This window comes from Lissotriton vulgaris, chromosome 5 (genome assembly GCF_964263255.1).
Source record: "Lissotriton vulgaris chromosome 5, aLisVul1.2, whole genome shotgun sequence".
In the NCBI taxonomy this organism is placed as follows: Eukaryota; Metazoa; Chordata; class Amphibia; order Caudata; family Salamandridae; genus Lissotriton; species Lissotriton vulgaris.
Window position 1 is genome coordinate 182718254 of NC_141693.1, and position 24748 is coordinate 182743001.

General features: G+C 44.3%; 1 protein-coding gene across 1 annotated transcript in view; it reads left to right on the forward strand.

Annotated features, from left to right (window-relative positions):
• LOC147710431 (ER degradation-enhancing alpha-mannosidase-like protein 3) overlaps window positions 1-24748 on the forward strand; it is a 353737-nt gene that overhangs the window by 174902 nt on the left and 154087 nt on the right. The window contains exons 11-15 of the mRNA XM_086921118.1: window positions 6918-7001; window positions 9630-9713; window positions 13799-13923; window positions 18762-18927; window positions 23241-23401. Coding sequence (XP_086777244.1) covers window positions 6918-7001; window positions 9630-9713; window positions 13799-13923; window positions 18762-18927; window positions 23241-23401 — 620 coding nt within the window. The remainder of the gene's footprint in view (window positions 1-6917; window positions 7002-9629; window positions 9714-13798; window positions 13924-18761; window positions 18928-23240; window positions 23402-24748) is intronic.

Genomic DNA, 24748 nt, shown 5'->3' on the forward strand with positions numbered 1-24748 from the left:
GGTACAATCTAGCTTGTCTGCAGTATGATAGGATATGGAAGGATTCATTATATAGCAACAAAAAAGGATCCAACGACACATAAGAAGGACATTTGTTACATGGGAAAAGTCATGACAGGATATGCGCCCTCAAACAATAGTGGAAAAAGGAAGGAAAAGCAAGTTCTGTAAGCATTAAATGACTATATAGTAAAAGCAAAATCTTAATAATGGAATCAATAAACCATGTGATACAGACATAGACGCAAACCACAAAGAAACGTCCCGTGGAGAACCAAACCCAACCTCCCGTCTGACCCGAGATATATAGGAAGAGAGAGAAAATAAGAATGAAGATAAAAAGAAGGCCATAGAAACAAAAAGAGAAGAATAAAGACCCAACCCCCCCACCCTGCACGTAACGTGCCTGTCGCCCAAAGAGTACCCACATAAGGGAATAGAGAGTAAGAAAAGACTAATCTAATCTAAAACTCTCATAGAGAAAGAAAAAAGGAAAGGAAAGTGGGGAGGAGCCCACCAAATACCAAGTCTCCCGAACTCCGCCAGCCGAAGAACATCTCCCTCCCCATACACAATAGCAAGGATAGATCTATGATTACCGGAGGAGGGCCAAATCCAATGTCCCCAAAACTCCCCAGCCAACATTGCACTCTTCCACCCCATACATGAATAATCACAGTTAGCTTGAATCACAAATCGAGATGGGAAGGGATACTACTGTAGTACGTGCGGAGGAAGCGCCAAAGTCCGAGACTCCACCAGACCGTCCAACACAGTGCAGAACATAGAGACTCCTAGCCCTGGCCCGATCGTAAATGCCCGCCCAGCCATGGGTCCCGGCCAGAGCCCACCGCAGATAAAACAAAGGAGCAAGATGGCCGCCCTTGGCAGAATCGAGTTATCAAAGAGCAAAATGGATTCCGCCAAGCACATTCAGTCTCACTGTCCCAAGGTAGTATCAAATTCAGGGCAGACAGGCATTCCAGAGTGAGATAAAAAAGTACCGGAGCCTGCAGGTAACAAATCTGCAGGAAAGACAGTCGCTGCACTGACGGCTCTGTAGACAATGGTTGCACTGCCCCGGTTGAAGTCTTGATTTCCAGCAAGGAGGGAAACAGTGTAGCGTCGCCAAAAGAAACATCTTCCATGTGTTCGGGCGGTAACATCGTAGCACAGTTAGAGCCCAATGAAAGCATCTCAATACTGCGTGGGGAAGAAGTCGGTGGTATAAGCGCCACTGATAGTATCACATCGTCAAGCCTCCTGCCCAGCAAATAGGAGCTTTCACACCACGCAGCCCTCAGGTCGGCAAGCGCTAACATAACAGAGCCGCGGGTCGGCTCAGGCGAAGGTTCCACTTCATCCACAACGTGATGTGCAGCTCGCGCCCCGGCACACCGATCAGAAGCCCCCCCGACGGCACATTTATGGGTCATAGCATAGCCTTCCATCGCTACAACAGCGCCATCCATTTCCGTCCCTCTGCTGGGAAAGCACGGGGTTAAGTCGGCAAGGTCCGAAAAACGAAACAGGGTCTCAGGTCACCGATACAGTTCAGGGCAGCCGGCAACGGAGGCACAGCAGGATGAGACACCCTCGATCGACCCCGAGCGAGGACGGGTCAGAGGCAGGCACCGTCAGCTGGCCACAGTCCAATGCGGGGAATGCGCGGCGTGTCTCACCTGAGCATCCTCCACAGCAGATAGGCGGGGTAAATTCCAGGCAGCCAAAGGAAAGCCCTGTGAGAGGGGCCGATGGTTACAGGCATTTGTGTGTTGCAAGGCAGGTCATCAGCATTGCCCCGTCTCGATCGGGTCACGGAGCTCCAGCAGGCGCCATCTTAGCGGGTCAGCCCGGGTCTCAGCTCAATGTCCAGAAGCGGCCGCCGAAGCGGCTCGGCGATATCTCCAGTTGGGGGGCTGGCAGGGCCCTCGGAACGACGGCAACAGCCTCCGCTTACTTTCGCCGTTCCCCCGCAGCCACTCAGTGACAGGATGGATGGCCGAATTTATCTGCGGGAGACAAAGGCTCGCGGAGCCGGGAGACTACACGTCTGTCTCCTCCGCCATCTTGGCTCCTCCCCCCGGCCCTGTGGGGGTATTTCTTAACATCTGCCACAAACTACGACAATCCAACCCAGGCACACTAGAGTCCCTAGTCTGGCAAGAAATAACTGAGAAAAATCCAGGAGGATCAATTGGTCGACTTTTTAAGGACTATATCCAACAAACTTCAGCAGACGGCCTCTGGGCCCTCAATCCTAGTCAGTCCGCATTTAAGCTTGCTATCAAAAAATGTGTAAGATCGCTATCACTCATCACCGACAAAGCACTGTTTTCAAAACGATGCCATGCGTGGGCAGTCATTAATTCCTACAATCGGCTAACCCTTGCCACTTACTTTTCCAGTCCTTACTCACTGTACTTAAAACGCAGTTTCATCACTATTAGAATGGGTGACTGGTGATTCTTGCAAAATTTACCCCCCTGGCGTCGTGTGGAGGAGGACACAACCTGTAGAGGGTGTGGCGAAGCAGCAGAAACGCTACTGCATGTGGTCTGCATCTGTCCCGCCTTCGACCTCCAACGCATGGTTAAGCTGAAGGGGGAATGGAATCGGCTGGGTGTCCGGACCTGTAGGCAATCCATTATTGCAGCACTGAGTCCAGATAATACAGACTTAAACATAAGACTAACAAATCTGATCCAGCATGCTTATCGTAATTTTAAACAAAAACAGCTTGTCACTGCTTTACCCCTACCTGTTTTAAATTAATCAATGTATTTTAAATAACCCCAAAGTACTGGGCAAACAATGCTAACAATGGTTTAAATAGCAGTTCACGTGCATGGGGTTGTTTTATGTATGGACTTGCAGCTCAGGGGAGCAGTTTTAACAATTGATTGCTTGTACCGTTTTATTGTTATGAATAACGTGAACCTGAAATTCTCTTTTAAAGATATTTGTTTTATATCTAAATAAAGATATATATTTTTTTATTTTTGATTGCCATGTCGGTAGCCCTTAGGCGCTGCTCCTTTTTGAGGTCGTCGGGCTTTTAGGGGGATGTCCATTAAACCTTGCTGGACATGCGATGGCCATCGCCTTTTCGGCGACAAACCAGACTCGGAGCTGGCATGCTTAAGGATTCTCAGGCTACACACAGATCCGTAGGCCTTGCGTCTTCCCGTCAACCTCAGTCTGCTTTTCGCCCCTGTCGTTGCTATGGAAGAGGCACCTAGCAACGTTCGACCCAGTCCAGCCACCAGTTTATGTAAGCTGCCCAGCCTCTACGTGGCAGTGGACGTGGGACCCAGCGACCACACAGATCTGGGAGCCAGCGCGTGGGCCAGTCCACCCTTTCCCCCTGCAGCAGCTTCCTCCAAGCCTTCCTAGTCCGACTTTCAGGACCATCAACGACCAGTGGGCGGCAGGATTCGCCATCACCTCCCCCACTGGGAAACCATCACGTCGGACAGGTTGGTTTTGCAAATAGTCCGAAGGGGCTACTCCATCCCCTTCAAGACTACTGCTCCCTCCATGCCACCAGCTTTCGATTGCATGTCGGAGGATCATTTGGCACTCCTCCCCCAGGAAGTCTACACTCTCTTGGCCAAGGGAGCTATAGAGAGGGTTCCTGCACCAGAAGTAGGACGTGGTTGCTATTCCAGCTACTTTCTGTTGCCCAAGAAGGACAAAGGCCTGCGTCCTATTCTAGACCTCAGGGCCCTCAACCGCTTCCTCCAGAAGGAGAAGTTCAAAATGTTAACCTTGGCCCAGGTCCTGTCTGCCATGGACCATGGAGACTGGATGGTGGCGCTGGACTTGAAGGACGCCTATACCAACATTCCCCTCCTGCCAGCCCACAGACGCTGCCTATGGTTCACGGTAGGCCACTAGCATTTTCAGATCACCGTGCTCCCCTTAGGCCTTACCAGTGCCCCTCGGGTGTTCACGAAAGTGATGGTTGTGGTTGCAGATAAGGAGTTACAGTCTTCCCCTATCTTGATGACTGGCTGTTAAAGGCAGGCTCACCCCAGGCTGTAATTTCCCACCTCCAGACTACGGCGGAACTGCAGCATTCGCTGGGGTACACTATCATCGTGCTGAAGTCACACCTGGCTCCCTCTCAGATGCTCTTTCATCGGGGCAGTTCTGTTCACAGTGCAGTTTCGGGCCTATCTTCCCAAGCAGCGTGTCTGGTATATTCGGGCTATGATACCGATGTTTTAGCCTCTATCCCGGATTTCGGTGAGAATGACCCTGAGGCTGCTAGGCCTCATGGCCTCCTGAATCCTGCCGGTGGATCATGCCAAATGGCAGATGCGGGCTCTGCAGTGGGACCTGACGTTCCAGTGGGCACAGCGTTGGGGGAATCTTTCCGACTACATCCAGATGTCGGAGGGAAATGCGCAACAACTGCAGTGGTGGTTAACGAACCAAGCTTGGGTCAGAGGCAGATCCCTCTGCCTTCCCCAGCCAGAAAAGTCCGGTACAAAGTTGTGAGTTTTTTACAAATTTTACATTCCCTGCACCTTCACCACTGAGGTTGGGGTACGCCTTAGCGTGTGTACACCGCCCAGTGGGGTCTTCTTTTTACACTATTCTGTGGTCCAGATGAAAGATCAGCCAACTTGGCTTTCTTGAGCAGAAACATGTTGACCGTTGATCACTATTTGGACACAGTTGGCTCAAACTAATGGCCAAATGTTTGTCCATAATTGATTTTAATGAGAGCTTGCTGTGCCTTTATTAAATTAATTTCTGGCTACAGTACGCTCTGTTTTAACCACACTTATCACTAATCCACCACTATTCACGAAAAACCAGCTCCACTGCAATAGCAGGTGTTGTAGCACACTGGGTAGGCATTCGGCCCGCCCGGTGGAACCCGATGATGAAGCATGTCACCCACTAGGGGTGAGTTAGGGTTTTCTTAAAAACCTTTATGGTTTTTCGGTACACTTCTGTCACGCTTTTCTTTGATATGCCTTTTACTTTTTGGTTAAAGACACTAGCCTTTGTTGTTATTTACATTTGTAAAATCCCTCCATTTTTTGTGAGGAGAGGTTTCCAGCTGAGACCCGAATTGGGTAACAGACCCAGATAAGAACCATTTTCCACTATGGTGAAAACTTGACCCTGTGCTGAGAGATTACAAGATTTTGTGTTCTTAGACCTACCACCATAAAATGTGTTTTCTTAAAATGTGTTGAGTCCAAACTATTCATAAAATCAATGAATGTATCTAAAAGTCATTGGAGGCTCCTAACTGTACGAGCATTGAAAACCGCATAGTCGGTGTATACAAATACTGGAATAGCTCTTCCACCAACTTTTGGGATATCACAACCAATATCAATGAGCACCTCCTCTAGCCGATTAATGTTCATGATAAATATAAAAGGGACCAGAATGCAGCCCTGATGGACGCCTTTTTTAAGTTCAAAGGGTCGGGCGTATTCCCCGTCAGATCCATTATCTAACCACCCCTGTTAGGCCACTATTTAGGTCTCTCATAAAAGAAGCAAGCGCCTGGTCCACCCCTAAGGAACCCAGCTAAGTCCAGAGCTTATCCCAGTTAACACAGTTGAAGGCTGAGCTGAGGTCCATAAAGGCAAAGTGGGCATAACCCCCTTTCACCCTGGTGTATTTAGATATTAAGAACTGCTGATTTAAGTATGCCTGGGTCTTAACCCGTATTGCAAGTCAGAGAGGATTCGCTTCTCATTAGCCCAGGTAGTGAGGCTCTCCAAAATAACTTTCCTTATAATCTATACTTCGATATAGATTAGCTAAATCTGCTGGAAATGCCCCTTACAGTAACTCGCCTATAGCACAAGTCCTCCATTGGCAATTTGCAACTCATTTAATAGAAGCTTCCTGTAGGATTACAATTTAGCTAATAAGTAGCATACCACTCTCATTTTTGTCTATACCTTACGTAGTTACTCATTTATCATAGTCCACCCAAAGCATAGGTGCCACTGCTGCTCCCAGTGCCACCTTCGGCACTAATTATCTATAAAACCCATAGATAGGCCAGTGCAGCACAACTTCACCAATGCCCTCTTGGTCGCCCCTAAAATGGGTCACATTGTACAAGGAGACCTGGACAGGCAAACGCACCACTATTTCCCTTTAGCCTGACAGCTTTCAGGGTTGCCCTACACCACATGCTAAATCTCTCACTGTACCATGCCCTCTTCATGGCAAACAAAAAAGGACTCCAGCTCTGCACAATGCATACCCACACAAATGCATATATATTGATTCTGAATTTACTTCCATCTTCATGCATAATCCGAGGGCTAACGGGCAGCTGAAATGGTCCCATACTGCAATTTTGCACTCAAGAGCACTTGCTCAAAGGCAAACGCTTATGGAATTTAGGGCTCAAGACGTGTTAAAGATGTATACATCACCATCCCAAGCTTAACCCTCAATGTCTACCATCATCCATTTATTTTTCCTGTGATGGGTAAATATTTATTGCATCTTGATGGGTTGGAAATTGGATGCAATGCCTTTCATTGTGTGCAAACTCCTGTTGATCTCTATAGAATTGAAATCACAAAGGCACAACATGGACATTTGTTAGGTATCCAATGTTATTTTAGCTAAAGTTTCCTGAATCAAGACTAATCCTTCTACCAAGTACAGCAAAGGTTCCAAATTGAAGCAGGAGTTATACTTTATCAGTGGAAGAAACCATTCCAGTAGCAAAAGACAACAAATATTGTAAGATTGATTCACTCTGTCAGTCGTCATAAACTTCTTGTGAAGCTGGTGGTGGGATGCACTAGCCAGTGACTGGAGAATTCAAAACACACACATATGTTGTTCAAATGGAATGTGTTAATTTAATTGAAAGGGAATGTTGTATTATGTAAAGAATGCCTATATTTCCATTTCAGGTACTGAGAGGAGATCTGAAACCAGCTATCGAGACACATGAAATGCTGTATCAAGTGACAAGGCAACATAAGTTCCTTCCAGAGGTACTCTTCTTATGTCAGTCTGCCTCTGTACGTTTCCACCCTCTTTCTGTTTACCTTGCTCTTGCATCTCCTGTCGTTCTGAATTTCTGGTATATGCTTCCTCACATGTAAGCCTGCAGCTTTTCCATATGTTAATTGTTCATCCTGCTTGCCAGTCTATTTAAAGTAAGACAATAGTCATGTGAATATTGAGGAGTGCAAGGAGTGAGAGAAAAAAACAGCATGCAAGTTGAGGGTCTTACACAGATTAGGCAGTAGTACACGAGAAGACCATACCTGGGAGGTTGTGGATCTCTCAAATATAACAAAAGGAAATACTACTCTAGACCACTTCGCATGGGATACTGGGTGGCTCTTGCACTTTGTGGCACTCGAGTGGCTACATCACAAAAGATTGAAGAACTGTTGTGCACATTATGAGGCTATGGTGCTGGAGAGGATTCAGCTGCAACAAAGACATTGTGAGCATGTAGTCATAAGGCATTCTGGTTTTTGTTCCATGTTCTTACCTATATGTGGTTTGAGTGTTTTATGTCAATGTGCTCTTTGGAATACCAGGCTGCTGAAGGCTTTGAATTACACTTTTGTGCTTTAGTTGTAGGGTGGGTGTTCATATGGTTTTACACAAATGTGTTAAAGCCATTTAGGAGCGCTGTTGACGTCTGACGCAGAGTTGGCAGGGAAAGAGCTGACTTTGATCTTTTGGCTGTCTATGGGGAAGTCTTTGAAGGATCTTAAGTTTAGTTCTCTTTTGGATTAGACTTGATGTGTTGGTTTGACACTGAGGGGTTGTAAGGTGATAGGGCCCAGTCTAGGTAATGGGAGGCTTGAATTGAATGATATCCAGAAAACAAGGTCCAAATGTTAACCTTTGGAGGGTGCTGATTGGGGTACATGCATATCCCATTTAGTGCGACGATGAGGTCTGGGGGGTGCCTCTTGTGTTATTTTCATGCTTAAGTTATCTGTGAGGTTGAGGTTGCCAAGAATGGGAAGGGTGAGTTGTATGAATAAGGTGGTGAGGTTTTCTACAAATGTGTCTATGAAGGCCTTGTTCTGCTCAGGAGGCCAGTATTTAAGGTGTAAGGTGGTTGACTTTGTTGTGGGCCAATATTGCACCTGTGGGCCTCGTTCTTCATACTGGATGCTGTAGCTAATGGGAAGAAGGTCATCTAACGTATGAGGATGTGGGGGTGATTCATGTTTATGACAAAGAAAGCATCAAGGTTGCAATAGATGTTGAGGTCTGCAATGTCTGGAGGCCGGAGTACTGCAGAGGGTGCATTGATGAGCATGAGATGAAGCTTATGTTTAGTAGGTTGATGATGTGTGGTGGTCAGTGGAATGTGTATGAGATTGGGACTATGTGTTTGAGGATGCTATAAAAGTATTTGTATAAATTAGTTCTAGGTTTAATTGGGATTACTTCTATAGATGGAAGGCTCTCACATCTAAAAGGAACATGTCTTAGTTGGATTTCTAATGTGCTCTGCAGTACCCTCACACCTAATATCCAGCTGTGTTATTGAGCACTGCCATGGAGAATTTTAGGAACTCTAGCACAAATCCGGTTGCTGTACTGGATTGCATTCTCCATCAAATATTGTCAAACATAGCTATCACATGAAGCCCTAGGACTGAAGATAACTGTGTGTAATACGCTGAAACTTTTTCCCATATAAAGTAATCTGTAGTGCTGGCTTCCTAACAGCTTAGGTTTGAAGCATTTAAGTTCTTGCACATACCATGAGATCTTAGTACCAGAGAATGCTGTGCATGCAATATTGGAGATCTGAGACATCGACTGAAGTACTTGCGAACCCTCAACATTAAGGACTGTGAACCTATAAATGTAACATAAGGTTGTAATTCTTGAAATCTCACACACATCAGTGCTAAGCATTACATTAAGGAATAATGTAGTACTTGGTTTCTGAAACATTTGAAAAGGAAAGCTCGTATAACCAAGTGTACTCCTTGCGCACAGTCCTTTTATACATTGGGGCACAGTTTGTGGCACAAAAGCAATATGCTATTTGTTAGTGGATCTAGGTGGACAAATGATTTGAACACAAATGGTTCTCATTGGTGAGAAAAGGAGTTTTGGCAATGTACCTTTCTAGGTCATTGCCCACGCTATATACATTGCAGAAATAAATTACCAGAATACTGTCCTTACACACATTACTACCAGCAGTTGCACTCCTAAGTCTGACATGATGGGGGTCCAGATAAACATTTTAAAGGCAAAGCATTTTGAGGAATACATGATGCTCATCAGTGAGCAAATGTTGAGCCTAATGAGGGAATGAGTGGAACATTTTGAAAGATGGAAGGGAAGCATCTTGATTGGGAATTGGCAGGTTTGTTTGCTGCTTTTATATGTTGACCATCATATTGTTGATATCCGACGGTCAACTTGTGCACAAAGTTGTGGTTAATACAAGCTATGCTTGATAGGCTTCACTGAGCGGTCCCTAGGTGTGCTTTGTTTTCGATTTACAGTATAGACTTCGCTCAGATCTTTAAGTGTTTTTCTATCAGATACATTTGAGATTTGTTGTCTACACAATGGTCTAACAACTTGGTGCTGTTTTTTTTTTTTTGCTCTACATTCTTTTCTACAAGGCTTTTACCACAGACTTTACAGTCCACTGGGCTCAGCATCCCCTTCGACCAGAGTTTGCAGAGAGCACTTACTTCTTGTACAAGGTCAGTTGTTAAGTTTCTACTGCATAGAAATGTAACCCCTTTGATGAGTACCGATCATAAAAATGTCAATCTTCACCAGAAAGGTTAGAGACCACTGATGCAAAATATTCAATGTAAAATAGGCAACTATCAGCCTTTTATTTTCCTTACTGAAGAATTGGAGAGCCACTCCCTTAAGGTAAAACCACCGTAGTTGCATCACTTATAGTAGCATAGGTAATGTGTTTGTAACTTCAGGGTTAAAATGGAAGGGTGTTTGTCTGAAGGACCCACTGTTGTACTCGCTGTTGCACCTAGCAATTACTGCCTCAGTTGATTCTTCTAAGTGATGATTAGCAAGTATCCTGTGTCGTGCCTTTTTAAACCCCCAGTTCTTAATGTCCATGTTGTACTACCTCCCTGCCTACCCATCTCCTATGCTCCTCCATTTTAACATTGGTATTGGTAAGGTCTACTTCTGTACGTTCATTTTTCCTTTTAACCCCTTACCGACTCTTTCCAACTATGTCTCCTTACCTCTTTGTTTCATTGTAATATTAAAACTGTTTCCTAACGGAGACTTGCTCTGGCGTCCACATTTCTTCCTTTTAAAAATGTTAGTTTTTTTGTATTAACTAAATATACTTTTTAAAATTTCACTTTTTCTCTAATATTTTAGACTAAATTGTATTTTTGTTGTTTATTACCAAATTCGTTTTTGATTGTTTGGATTCTCTGAAAAGGGTTTCTAATATTCTATCTCAGATACCTCACCTTAGAATAGATACCTAAGCAGTACCTCCACAAGTTGGAGGGTCTGTGGAGTACACTCAAACCAAAAAGCCTTGCAAAACCGAGCAGCTGAAGTGCCCTTTCTGCCAGACCTGGCTTTCAAGACAGTAGTGCTTTGTGGATGTATGACCCAATGCCCACATCGCAGCCTGGCAGATATCCAGGACAGGAATCCCTCTCGCTAACACGGTTGTAACAGGCTTGACCCTGGTGGAATGGGCATTCAGACAGTCCAAACAATGGGTCTCAAAGTGCTTAATAGATGATGCATAAGACTATCCACCTCAACCAGGCTTCTGCACAGCTTTCCCTTTCTTTACTCTGCAGAGCCCCACAAAAAGTTGATTTTCAGCTCGATGGTCCTTGGTACAATCTATGTAAAGGCTTCTGAGGTCCAACCACTGGGGCCTCTCCTCCTTTTTTCCACTGAATAGAAACCTCTGTGATAAACTCAGGTGGGAGTTTGGCTTGTTTTTCTTTAACCCCAGTGATGTTAGGAGTTCTGATGTCACCCAGAGGTGGTGCACAACTGACTGCGGTGAGCCCACCTTCAGCAGCCAGTTATCAAGTTACCTGAATACAAGAACTGCACATGTCTGAAGATGGGCAGCAACTACCACCTCGCTTCCATGATCTCCGATGGGGCACTGGTGAGGCCAAAGGGGACGCAACATTCCGTCCATCATCTTGTGTGTTTTGCTGTTCGCCCTATGTGGGAAGGGTATGCCCAGACGTGGGTCCCTGCTCACTACGCCACTGGAGTCAAGCTATCCTAGCTGATGACGGCTGATAGCCAGAAACCGGTCCTACGATGCTTGATTCCGGTCTAGGGAAGACATGGCTTGGCAGTTCGGGCTGGACTTTTCCCATGAGGCACAGGGTCAAGACTGATTTGCATATGGCCATGTCTGAACTGGGGTGGCGTGGTGAGCAAAATAAAACCTAGATCTGTGACTGGGGGTGAATGTTTTGCCAATGTGCAACATTCCGTCCATCATCTTGTGTGTTTTTGCAAAGGGGAGCATGGCACTCTAAAAATGCTCCTGAACTGTAGGGAACGCCGTTGAAACTGCAGGATGATCATATAAAGGTTAATGTCCTGCAAGTCCAAGTGCACCATCCAGTCTTCTATGTTCTGAGCAGAAATGATTACAGCCAATGTGAGCATTTAGAATTTGTCCTTTTGCAGGAAGACGCTCTGGGGGGTCGGAGGTCCAAATTATCCAGAGGCTCTGTCCTCATTTTTGGATGAGGAAGTAGCAGGAATAACATCCCGCTTTTATTATGAATCTGATACTCTCTCTTATGACACTCTTGGAGAGCAACAGCATCCGTAACAGGATAGGTAGATGCTCTTCTGAAATTCGTTCTAGCATGGGAGGGATAGAAAAGGTATGGCATAGCCTTTTTGAACAATTTGCAAGACCCTTCTGTTGGTCTAGATGGCTCACCAACCCTGGGAGGAAGTGCTGGTTAAGCATATGCAACTGAGGGTCAACTAAAGCTGTTTGATGGCTGTTATAGCAAGGAAAGACTGGTGCCTCCTCTGGACTGTACACTGTCTGCCGGTTCCTCATCTGTGTTCCCTAAAGGTCTGGGCTGTCTGCTCCATCTCCAGCAGTCAAGCTGTCCCCATGTAAATTTGGGCGCGCTAGATTAGCCCCTAAATTTCCACAACTGGTCTGGTGAAAGTTTTGCAGTGGTCAATAGCCCCTAAGAACGTACTGTAGGTCTGCTACCTTAAAGCATTTCAAAGTGGAATCCCACATCTTTTAGAAGAGGGAAGACCCATCAGAGGGCATATCCATGAGCCATGCCTGTAACTCGCCAGAGTATCCAGAGGACCTTATCAAGGCATGTCTACAAAGGTGAACACTGATGCCGACTGCCCTGCCAAAGCATTCTTTGGTATCCAAACTTGTGAGGATAACCTACTGGGCCACGTCTTTCCTATCATGGATCATCCTAGCCAAAAAGGTACTAAGATCCTACGGTAAAAGGAGCCTCCTGTGGGGTTTGCGCGCCCATTACATCTGGGTGACTGCTGCCAATACGGCATTAGGACGTGATGTCCCCATACAAGACATCTGTCAGGCAGCTACGAGGGCCTTGTTGCACACTTTTACTAAGCATTATTGCCTGGACAGCCAAGAACGGAGAGACGGCTTCTTTGGCCGATCTGTTCTCCGGGACTTTCTGGTGTGATTTTGGTTCGCAGACCCACCCCCGGGGTTGGTATTGCTGGGGTATCTATTCTAAGGTAAGGAATCTATCACTAACGTGTTTCTTTCAGATGCATAAGTTACTTACCCTCCGTAACGATATATCTGTAAGAAACATTAGTTAGTGATAGATTCCTTACCGCCCCACCCATCCTCCCCGTTCTGCGAACTGATTTCTACGGTTAAGGTCATCCGTTTTAGAGCCCTAGTTTCTATGCACCAGTGGTCAGTATCTTGCATGGCTCTGCGTTCCTGGTGCGGAAAGTCGTGTACAGAGCTGACGTCGGCCAGCGTGGGCGGCGTCTAAGTAGCTGCCGCGACGTCATCTCGGCAGCCACGACGGACGGGGAGCCGCACGATTCCACCTTCCGACGCTCAGGGGTACTGCTGACGAAAGCTTTCTGGAACCAGTCTGACCCCTGGGGATAATTCTAAGGTAAGGAATCTATCACTAACTAATGTTTCTTACCGATACATCGTTACCCAAGGTAAGTAACTTGTGCTTCTGCGTCAGAAGGTGCAGAAAGAAAGTAACTGGCATCAGTGCACACCTCTGCTCTGACTTCTGGGATCAAAATGGAGCCAGTGTGGAGCTGCATAACACCACCTAGGGGGGCACTGCAGACCACTACCTCAAAATTATGCGGATGCAGACTGGCACCTGTGGAATATTCTATGAGACATCTGCAGTTATCTATTGAAAATTGAATTTTAGATTTGAACAGATCTTCCCCCACCGGCAAACAAACGTAAGTTGGTTAGTTACTTCTGGTCTTCCCTGCTATCCTTTAGATAAGAGTGAAAATACATCATTACAGACATTTGCCTTGGTTTATTTGAAGCATCTTGCTGGTTGAAGAATTGTACCACGTAATGAGCACTACTCTTAGTTTCTGACTTACAAATGTTGAGTATGTATGGAACGGGTGCTTTTGTTATATCTGGACACTCCTATGAGAGTAATGACCACAGTTTTAAACTGTTCTTTATGAGGTCAGGGCCCGATTTGTGCTTTTGAAATGAGGTCCTGTAATTGAGCATCAGTTAAAGGATTGTCTACTCCGACATTGATACATTGCTTCTGTTTCATAGGCTACACAAGACCCTTACTACCTCCAGGTGGGCAAGTCCATTGTAGAGAGCTTGGAGCAGCATGCCAGAGTGAACTGTGGCTTTGCAGCAGTTCAGGATGTGAGGACTGGTCGACATGAGGACAGGTAGAAGTTCTTTGAGGACACGTGCAAGTTATTTCACATTTTAAATGAAAAGTCCTTATTTATTTGTATTCCATGATGGACACAGTTGTTGCTTTTGGGGGGCAGTACATAATAAAACCACTTTTTGGCAAAACTCCATCAAACATTGAATTTCTAGCAACTGTAGTTATCATCTCATCTTCCACTCCCCAACACGGGTCAGCCAACTTGGTAACTTTGCACTCCAGAATTAGTTATCCTTGCCCCTCGTGATTTACCACTGGACACTTCCCAGACCAGAGCCCAACATTCCAATATATGGAATGTTTCTCTTCCTTAAACAGCATCTGGTGTATATGCTCCATCACTCTCCAGCTCAACTTAAATATCAATCCTTCGGTTATGGGGTGTTTTTTTTTTTAGTGGTTAGCATTTGTGTAGCCCTAACTACCATTTTCATTGCATCATACAGTATTTTCACTCTGCAAATTTTCGTACGGAACTGATAAGGTCATCAATTAATTATGGGCAGTGTTAATTTGTCAGTGCTTTGTTAGATTGAAGGCAAATTTGGTTCAACAATGGGAAATCTTTATAGAGTTGAATTGGTGGATGTGCTAATGGACTTCCACTTTTTTCTGATCGGGAGTTTGGTTTTGCATTGCTCTGCTGGTTTAAAGTTCTCTGTGTTCTCACACGTACGCACCAATAAACCTCACCTAAATCAGTTTTTCATGAACTTTTTCTGAAAATCTTAAAATGCACCCCCACTTCAAACACACCTGCTGTGATTGTATCTCAAGACTGTTAAACGAAATCTCCACTCACTGATTTAAATATAAACAAGCACTGTACACCAATTCAGTGTAAACATTTGTACCAGAATGGGTTCCTTTTGTATGGTAACTTGTGATTCTGCTATAATTTCCCCCCTCTGCATTGAATCATTCCTCACCAAGCTGCTGGCTTTGTCTGGGTTGGGGCACAATTCAACGCCTTCTAGGCAATTCATACTTCTTACCACCCTTAGCTTGCCCTCTGGTGTCCTTCATAGAGTGTGAAGCAGTGGCACAGAAACTAAACACTGCCTTTGAGCCTAAGGAGTGGAAATCATGAACTGCAGACTGGAGGTGGCGGTGATTGCGGTTCGGATGGTCCGTAGGGAATATGAGAGAATGAGTGGAATATTTGTATGGCTCACTTCACAGTGCTTTCTCATAATTAAGGGTTGGTACACAAAGGTTTCAGAATAGCTATTTTCTGAAGGGGGTGATGGGGGACTTTGTATTGAACGGGCATAGGAAACGCATTTCCAAAGTGGTTTCTTGACATTGATAGCAGGTGTTTGTTACTCAACTAGATGGTGCTGAATTAATGCACTGAAAAGGTAGAGGGACTTACTGGTTCTAGGCCCGCTTACTGCATGGTTAAGCTCAGGCTACCGCAGTGCATGCATTTCCTCTGAGACCCAGAAAAGGCTGGGATAGAGTGTCCGTGAATGTGTTGGGGCAAGGGAGTGCGCCCTTCGTGATGCATTTGAGCAAAATGTGGTACACTAAAAGGTGCATTGGAGTTCAGTACAAGACTATAGGCAGTGCACTGGAATTCTGCAATTGTGTAGCTGCAGGATTTTTTTGCATAATTGTAGATTTACAGCATTTGCCACATAATCCATCATCTGCTGCCAAATCAGCAGATTTTAACAAAAAAAAATAGTTTCTAGCTCAACGATTCAAAAGTTACTAAAACCACAGTAACCCGTGTTTCAGCGCAGTGCAAGGCAATTTGCAAAGGTTGACTGATCACCTTTCTGTTGCTTATTGCTGTAGTTTGATGTTAAGCTGATACTACTGAGGTGCAACCAATGCCCAGGCAGTGTTAATAAGTGTACAAATTTCAAAATAATGAAGTAATACTATCACAAAATGTGCTGTATTATGCTGCATAATTTGCCTATTCTTGCAGTATAATTTACTAAACCTTGCAGCATAACTTGGCCCTTCCTTGCCGCATAATTCCAGGGGCACTGACTATAGGAAACAATGTGAAATATTGTGGTATTTAGAAAGACTGTTCTAGGACGTGTGGTGTGAGTTATGTTATGTTATGTTGTATGTGTTTTTGTATAGCGCACGGCTACTCAAAAAGAGTGTCCCGGCGCTTTAAATAAGGAGACCTACAGCACAATAACACAACACAGTAAGAGGGAGGGATACAGAAAGAGAGAACAGCGGGACGGCCTACTGGGTAAACAACCAGGTTTTGAGGCCTTTCCTAAATGCAAGTAGGCTGGTGGCTCCCCGGAGTGTGAGCGGCAATGAGTTCCACAACTGTGGCGCCAGCAGTCCAAAGGAGCGGCCTCCAATGCGGGCTCTCTTCACTCGCGGCTGTGCTATGGGTTCAATGAAAATTATCTGGTTGCAGTGTGGCTCTAAGGTGCCTACCGTGTGTTTGCTATGAGTCCGCCTATTCTGATCTTTTACAGCACTGAAATTTCAGCCATGCTGTCTATACTGGACATCAGTAAGCACAAAACTATTACACTCACACATATTTGTCCATACTCCCACTTAACACCACTTCACTCGCACCATACTCTACTACAGTAATAGTGACGTGTCCTCTTGCTTTTTCCCCAGTTTGGACCACAGGGGATACAATGTATTACCAGGTGTCTAATTTGGGCAAAGTCCGCACATAACATGTAAGATTGCACAAAGAAAGAAGCTAGCTGTCTAAAGAAAAAATGTATCATTAACGTTATGAAGTTATGTAGACCCCTTTTGTAAACAAAGAAACAATGACTTCAATTTAGAGACCTATATCCTGCTGCATCAGTTTCTTTTAGTACTGCAAGACTGACCCATTACTGGCAAAGACAGTGACAGCTGATACAGTTGCATGTTTATATCTGGCACAAAGCCCTCCCCTTTCAGCAGGAAAACAGATACCATTTACCTCTTGGTGAAGCATACACCCAAATGTAGAACAGAGAGAAGGTTTAAAATCGTATTTGAGGACATGTAGAATCGCCTTCTCCGTTCTGCACATATTCATTCTAAGCATGGTAGTGGAAACCTGCTTCTGTAATGTCTCTGATCTTTCCTCGAAGACAGATCCAATTTATCACCCATCACAGGTGTACTTGTATGCAGGCTCAAATCTTAGGTCTTTATGCAGACTTCAGTCTTCTGATTTTACAGCCATTTTACAGATTGTCAATTTGACTATGGCAACCACACTAACAACTTTCCCACATCTCTCACTAGCTCAAGTCAAGTATTTCAAAACACAATCAACTATGTTTCATGTGTTACATTCACCTGTGTAAAACTTCTCCTTCCAACCTTAAACGGCTCCACATGAACCCTGAAGCTAAACCTGTCTTTAAGGTGGCTTTATTCTCCAAGGAACATATGGAACCTAACTCTCTGGCAGATAAACTCACCTTACTCTTCAAAATTACCATGTCCCAAAACGTAAATCTACTTACTCCCTATAACAAACTTTCAGGACCAAGGATTGAAGCCATAAACATTGCTGCTCTGAGTGGCTAAAATATTCTTCCACCCTCACCTGTAAGAACGATCCACCTTTGATAGTTCCAGAAATGGCTTTTCAAATGTTTTATGGTCTCTCTCTGCTCCCTTTAACCGGTGTGGTACACCTGCAATATCACTACCCAGTGGTCTGTGCCTAATTTGAACCTGTTCTCGCTAACATCCCTTTATTATTTCTATTTCAAGCGAAGTTCAAGGATATCGTTTTGATGACACTTTTTTATTTTAAACAATACTTTTGGGCAGATTTACAAAGCATTTTGTAGTACTATAGTAGTACCATTTATTACAAAATGCAGTTCACAAATCTACAGGTGGAGGTCTCCACCTCTCCAGTCTTTTCTATTCTGAGGTCTCCGCACATGTAAGGTTTACTACTTCGTAGTAAATGTGGGGGGTAGTGGAAGAGCGGTGCGAAAATGGGGTATATCTCCTTCCAAATGGGAGGGTTCTTAGGAAAGTTACATCGGGGATTAGAGACAGACTTGCTAATACAGACACATATCCATTGATGCTGTACCACACTCTCATAAAAAAAAATTAAGGCGAAGAACTAATAAACTTTAATAATTTTCCCTGATCTTTCCAATAGGGAGTTCTTCACCCAGTGTGTGAAATTTTACTACTAGTAACTTCACGTGAGGGGATGGAGACATGCAAGTCTATGCCTAGCTGTAAAACTACACTCTTAAATTTTGAAAGAGTAGATTTATGCAGAGATGCAGGAGTAGATCTTCGTGGTAAAACCTCTACATAAGTAAATTCATCATTGCCAATCAGCCCCTTTACATTTACAATGTTACAGTTAAAAAAATGGCATAGTTATATAACTATATTAACATCATAAAACTATTAGAAACAATATTTTATTACATTCTGCACATTTTCTGGAGGATGAATATTATCCAAAGTTGTCATTTGACTGTCATGTTAATATCAACTAACATTTTTCAGAGATGCCTGCTCCAATATTTTTTTGAGGCTTGTCAGACATTGTAACTATTGAAGCAAAACTCTTTAAAGCACCTAGCCCCCTATTATGTGTGATATTTGTGTATTCTAATTTCTAGAATGACTTTATGAATAAAGTACAAGCTTTTGCTTGTGTGGAGAGCCGGGTTCAAGTTCATGCATATTTTTGCTATATTACGCACACTTGTAAGTTCCATTCTAAAGAGCTTTAAGCCCCTTGAGCTGTCTTCAGGCTTTATGAAATCACAATTAAATTAATAAATTAGCTCCCTGCATTGGAATACTGTGCATATACATCTGGACATGCATTTGTTTCTTTATCTTTAGGATGGATTCGTTCTTCCTGGCTGAGATGTTTAAGTATCTGTACCTGCTATTCACAGATGCCTCAGACCTGCTCCTGAACATAGATGACTACATTTTCACCACAGAAGCTCATCTGCTACCGCTTTCTCTATCCACATCCCGTCCACACTGCCCCCTGAACAGAACGGTATAATGTCACTATAATAAGTGGGACTTCTTTTTAATATGTCACCAAAGGCAGCATTATCTATATCCGCTATCTACAGACCGATATAGTAATAGTTACCTAGTACGTTTAGAAGCCTCTATTTTGAATTGGGAATCCAGTAATATGGCGATTTGAAATTCGTAGTGAATTTGAGGGAAAGATATAAAATTGGTTTAGCAAAGTTTGGTGGTGGATTCTTTCTCCTCTCCAGCATTGATGATTATATTTGTATATTCCGGATAGAATATATTTTGCTTAAGGGGAAGGTCTCAGAAGACTTTAAATTAGATAAACATGTAGTGTCTTTAACCCGTTGGCTGCTTCTGCTTTTTGGCGGCAGTGCGGCCGTTTTAAAAAACGGGCGCAGTCGCGCCGGCCATTGGCCGACGGCAGCACCAGCGAGGTAGTGCTGCCGACGGGAGCAGCCAACGGGTTAATTGTTGCAGAAAGTATGTGAACTGCCCACCTTATAGCAGATGTTTCACTCCGCCCTTACAGCTTCATGTGAAATTCCAAATTCTCTGTACTAGTTTATCTATTTTGATCCCCAATAATGTTTTTTCTGCTTATTTTCCATCGATACCAATACCAATTTCTGTTTTATTGAAAGGTGATTTGATTTTATGTTTACTTATTCTGTTTGCATTTTTACCACCATATGTTCTGTTCAATGTTAGTTTTATCTTGGTTTTCATTCCCAACCCACTTGGAGGAGGAGAGGCTGATGAACAGTAAAACTTTCCATTCTAGCTTAGCATTTTAGATTTCAAATCCTAAATTGTTGCACCGGAAAAAATCTCCCTAAGTCCAATGCTTCCAAATAGTCTGCTGCTTTGATCCTCCAGACGCTTTGCAAGGTGGTGTGCGGGTAAATACTAGGACTGTCTAGATTAAACCTAATTTACAGCCTATTTAGGCAAATATATTGACAACACTGTGAGCTCCCTCAGGTAACAGAACGTGCATATTCTCTCACCGTTTTATTTGTGCACAGTGCCAGCAGCACTGGAGCTTACAGCTTTCCTCTTTAAAAAAGACTGCCTTATTGACTCTTACGGTAAGAAAATAAGTCAAAGCATTTTCTTCGCTGTATGCCTAGAAAACACAACTGACCATTTTCGCCAGCTGCACTTTGCAGGTGTAAAAATATATTTAGAGCATATTTCCCCTCCACAGTTGCTACTGAATTTAATTCTCTAGTAAATTTGTAGATTTGTTAAATAAAGTTTGAGATGCTGAGTTATTCATGAAACTACAGCGACTACTTCAGCTAGCAGAACAGCATAAGGTTTACAGCAAGATGATACACTCATGTGCTGCTTTATTTTGCTGGAAGCTGAGGAGAGAGTGCCAGACTTCGCCTTCGACCAACTGTTATTTTGATGACGTGCTTCTCTCACAATGCAGGATTAACTGTGTTCGGCCAGTTATGTTCTATCGTCCGTACCTTACCAGTGCATTGGTACCGTTCTGTGTTTTTAAGCAAGAAAGGCAGGATGACACCTTGTTCCCTTACTTTTCCCAAAGTATATCAGTTTAAACCCACCGTTCACCTGGAAAGTTCATCCAAAAGTTGCATCAATGGGACATTGCCTGTTTGAGCGTAGGACAAAAACAATAACAACGTGTGACTAAAGAAGCCTCATCAAATTAGGATATTCCTTACTAGTAGGTGAGCCCAAAGAGCACATATGTCCTTTCAGTAGTGGTTCATTGTTTCCAACTTTTTATTGCTTCTCCCCCTTTATTTTCTTACTCCATGAAATTAGATGCACACTGAAGAAGTTGGTTGAATTTGTGGCCCTGCAGTATCTGGATGTCATAGAGTGTGATTCTAAGTACTAAAAATGGTGTGTGACCAAGTTGGTGGTGTAGCTTAAGGGGGCAAATCAACCCTCTGACAGTCCCCTTAATAAACATTGGTGATATTCCTTGTAGATGCTACCTGTCTGTCTTTGCAGATTACAAATATATACTTGGAGTGTTTTTCCCATTTAAATAGTAAAGCTGCATCGAGACATTTTAATGAGCTACTTCATATTTTCATGAGTCAGTAAATCACACCCAACAAAGATCTTATATAAAATGTTGGTAGTTATCCTCATAGGTCTTTTAAGTCAATGGCTGGAGGCGACATTATATTGGTTTCCCGGAAAGTTGACGTCTTTGCTGCCATATGCATTCATTGATTTTATTAATCTCCAAACCTATGTGAGTTTGGTAGCTGTTCTGCTCTTCAACAAGGATAAGAGTATAATCTCTCAACGCAAGTGACTCATCAATTTGGCCAAAAGTCCACTTTGAGTTACGTAAAAATTGCATGTGGCAAGAAATCTCTTAAAACTGCTCTTAGATACTTAGTCAATCCAATGAGACATACTTTATAAATGTGAGAGACTTTATCTTTTCTTAATTCTAAGGCTACCTAAACCCGTCCATTTCAGTCATGGTCTTTCTCAACCAAATGTGAGACCATTTTGTACAATTGAGCACTGCTTTCTTCATGTCTTCATTTTCTGGTGTTACAAAAATAAATACCCTGGCTAAGTCATGTTCATGAAGTTACCCATTTTGCAGTTTAAGAAACCTGTAGAAGACTAGTGATTGGCAACCCTTGTCTATAGCTAACCACAGGCTACTAATTCGCCTGATACACACAAGACTAAGCAGGTTCATAATTTGGTACTTTTTTGTTAAGAAAATCAACAGGTAGGAAACAACTATAACAGACAGACATACTCCACATTCAGAACAAGAGTCTATTGCCCCATTTTATTTAGAAATAAGAAAAACCGTGTATAGCAAAAGGAGAAAAGAAAAGGTAAGGATAGAGAAAAAACTAGAGGAATAGAGTACACCGGTACCACAGGAATGTTCAGCCCTAGTGAAAACACTAGTACGAGCATCTCAACTATAATTTATTACATCTACCCCAAACGTCTGTATTGACCATGAGAGCCTTCAAGCAAAGGAACCGGTCATCACCTCTAAGAGGCTCTCTAGGAATCCTCCTTCTCCTCAGCCAGCTCTAAGTTCATCTTCAATGAGTCAAAGAAAGCCTGAGTTGCCTCCACCTGTGGGAGTATATAGAACTTCACCTCCTTCAAAATGTTTAACCATCAGGGGCACCAGAAGAAAGCCCTAACACCACCTCACACATCAAACAGTCCATTGTGCATCACCTGTAGATCTTTTTACATCTTCCTTGTGTTGTCAAACTCAGATCATGAAAGAGCAGGATATCCTTGCCATTCACCACTATATTTTTTTCCAAATGAGCAGACACTCTGTGCTCAAAGATCTGGTTCTCTCAGTACCAATATTACTGTCCAAACAGCTTTCATGTTTGTGTACCCCTCAGTTTTTGTTAGATCTCTCTGAGCAGCCCACTGGTATTTAGATAGGAGAATATGGTAATTAAACATCACCCATGGTCTTGGGGTCTGCTGCCTCAGACTTCATTATTGGAAACCCCAAAAACCCATATTCGAATTTTATGCTGTGCAAGCTTCAAGGTTTCAACCCTGCTGTCTAGTGTGAACAATGCCTCAAATGCACTTCCTCTAAATGCTTCTTCTCCCACATTGCTTCTTCGATAAGGGTCACTTGATCCTCTGTCAGAGTCCAGATCAAAGCTCTAACAGACCTCTCAATGTTGGACAGTTTATTTTCAATCCACTCTAGATGGGTTTCAAAGCCGACTTGTGATATTCCTCTCCTGTGCCCCTTTTCCTACTTGCCACTATGTTAAAATAATTCTTATTCTCTCTTGTTCCCTTCTCTTTCATGGCTGTTGCTGTTCTGCAGCTGCCAGTGCATGATAGAGCACCTGTTGGCTCCCAAACTCCATCTCTCTCCTCAGGGATGTCTCTCCGTGCTTCTCCTTTTCCCTGGCTGCTCCCTGCTCAGACCACATTTTCACAAGTCCTAGTTCAGTCTGTGTTTGCCTTACAGGTGAGCCTGCTTCGCCTTTATAATTTCTTGGTTGTCTGGGTGGGGCCAGAGTTCTAGGATCAGTCCCTCTCTCATGCTTTCCAGGTATTCTCAAATACCCTCCACACTGTGTTGGGTCCAACTAAACAAGTTTAATGTTTTCCAACATCCTAACTTGATATAAATCCATTGCACATATTCTGAGAACACATTTTCTTTTCCAGGTAAGCAACATCATGTTTTACATCTCCAATAAACCGTTTTTTAAGTTGGTTTGTGTGGGATTTGACTGAACTGAAGTAGCACAGGTCAGAATCGAAGGTCCATTGGGATTAAAAATTTTCATTTCTTTACTCTAGGTGTCTGAATATGTGTCCACTGAGGAGGAGATGTTCAGTCGTTCTTGTCCAAGTGCACAGACACTCTTTCCTAATAACCCAGCTTTCAGTCGCTCTATCAGGGAAGCACAAGCCCAGAAACAACAACAGCGTGTGCCACAAGAGCACCTCACGCTCTTCAGGTCAGTCTTTCCCATGGCTAAACCTTCCAGGTTGGGGTATAAGAACAAACATCTTAGTCTGAGTAATGTAAACATGTTGAGTCCACAGATGTAGTGCTTTTCATAGTCTTAGATGTTGAGGTTCCTGGTTTGCTTCTACACATCGTGTCTGGCTCTGAGTGTTTTCTGTATTGCAGTGTTCAGGTTTCTGTATTTCGCCTAATACGTGTTTTTATTCTTCAGAACAAGGGCCACAACCTTATTACACTCTCTGCTGAAGTCTCTTCATTTAGTATTGAAAGTATGAGTCCCTTCTGTTCGTCAGCAGGACCCCTGAGCGTCGTTAGGTGACGTCGTGCGGCTCCACGCCCGTCGTCGTAAGCGCCGAGATGACGTCATAGAGACTACTTAGGCGCCACCTATGCGCGCTGACGTCCGTTCTTTCTTTTTCCGCGCCAGCAAGCGCAGATCCGGTTAGAGCACGTACCCTAGTCACTTTTTGACTAACTTTTTTAAACATTTTGTCCCTCCTCCTTTTGAGTCTTTGACTCCTGGTGCCAAGTAGGGATGCCTGGGTTTAAATCCTGTGAGGCCTGTTGCCGTACAATGTCGGTGGCCAACCCCCATGGCGTTTGTCTCTACTCTCTGGAGTGTGACCATGACTCTCGGTCATCTCCAGACTGTCTGGCCATGGCTCCGAAGGCTTTATGGGAGCGGTCTCGAAAGCTGCTGAAGGCCTGGCAGTCGTCTCCGCACCGTTCGAGGTCCAGGGGTCGCTCAAGGGACTGTTTGCGGAGCCATCATCTTCGCTTCTCGGGGTCGAAGCCTTCGCCCTCGGAATCGGGTAAGAGACGTCACAAGAAGAAGTCGAAGAAGCATTTTTGCTCTCCGATGTCCCCACATCGGTCTTTGGATGCGGACGAGGGGGCCAGGAGTCCTTCCCCTGCGGCTCCGTTTGAGCCTGTGAGTCCTGCAGCCGACCCACCTTATCCGGGTCCGTCGGCGACTCCGGCCCAGATGCAACAGTTTCTTGCTGCCATGGTTTCAGGCCTAGGGCTCCTCCCGGTGCGCCTTCGGGCCCGGAGTCCCTCTGGAGGGCCCTTGCTTGCCACCGGCTCCAGCTCCGGCCCGACAGGTCCTCTGCCCGGTGACTCCGGCCCCGGCGCCACAGGGTCCTAAGCTGGTGGCTCCGGCGCCGGCAATGGGCCTGTTCGTTCCACCTCTGCCCTTGCCCGAATTTCCGGGCAATTTTGCCCCGGCTTGGGACCCGAATTGGGACATGAAGCCGTTCCCAACGTCGCTGGAGAATTTGTTTACCCCTGTGCCTCCGCCGCTGCTGCCGCCTGTTTCTCGGGCCCTCTTGCACAG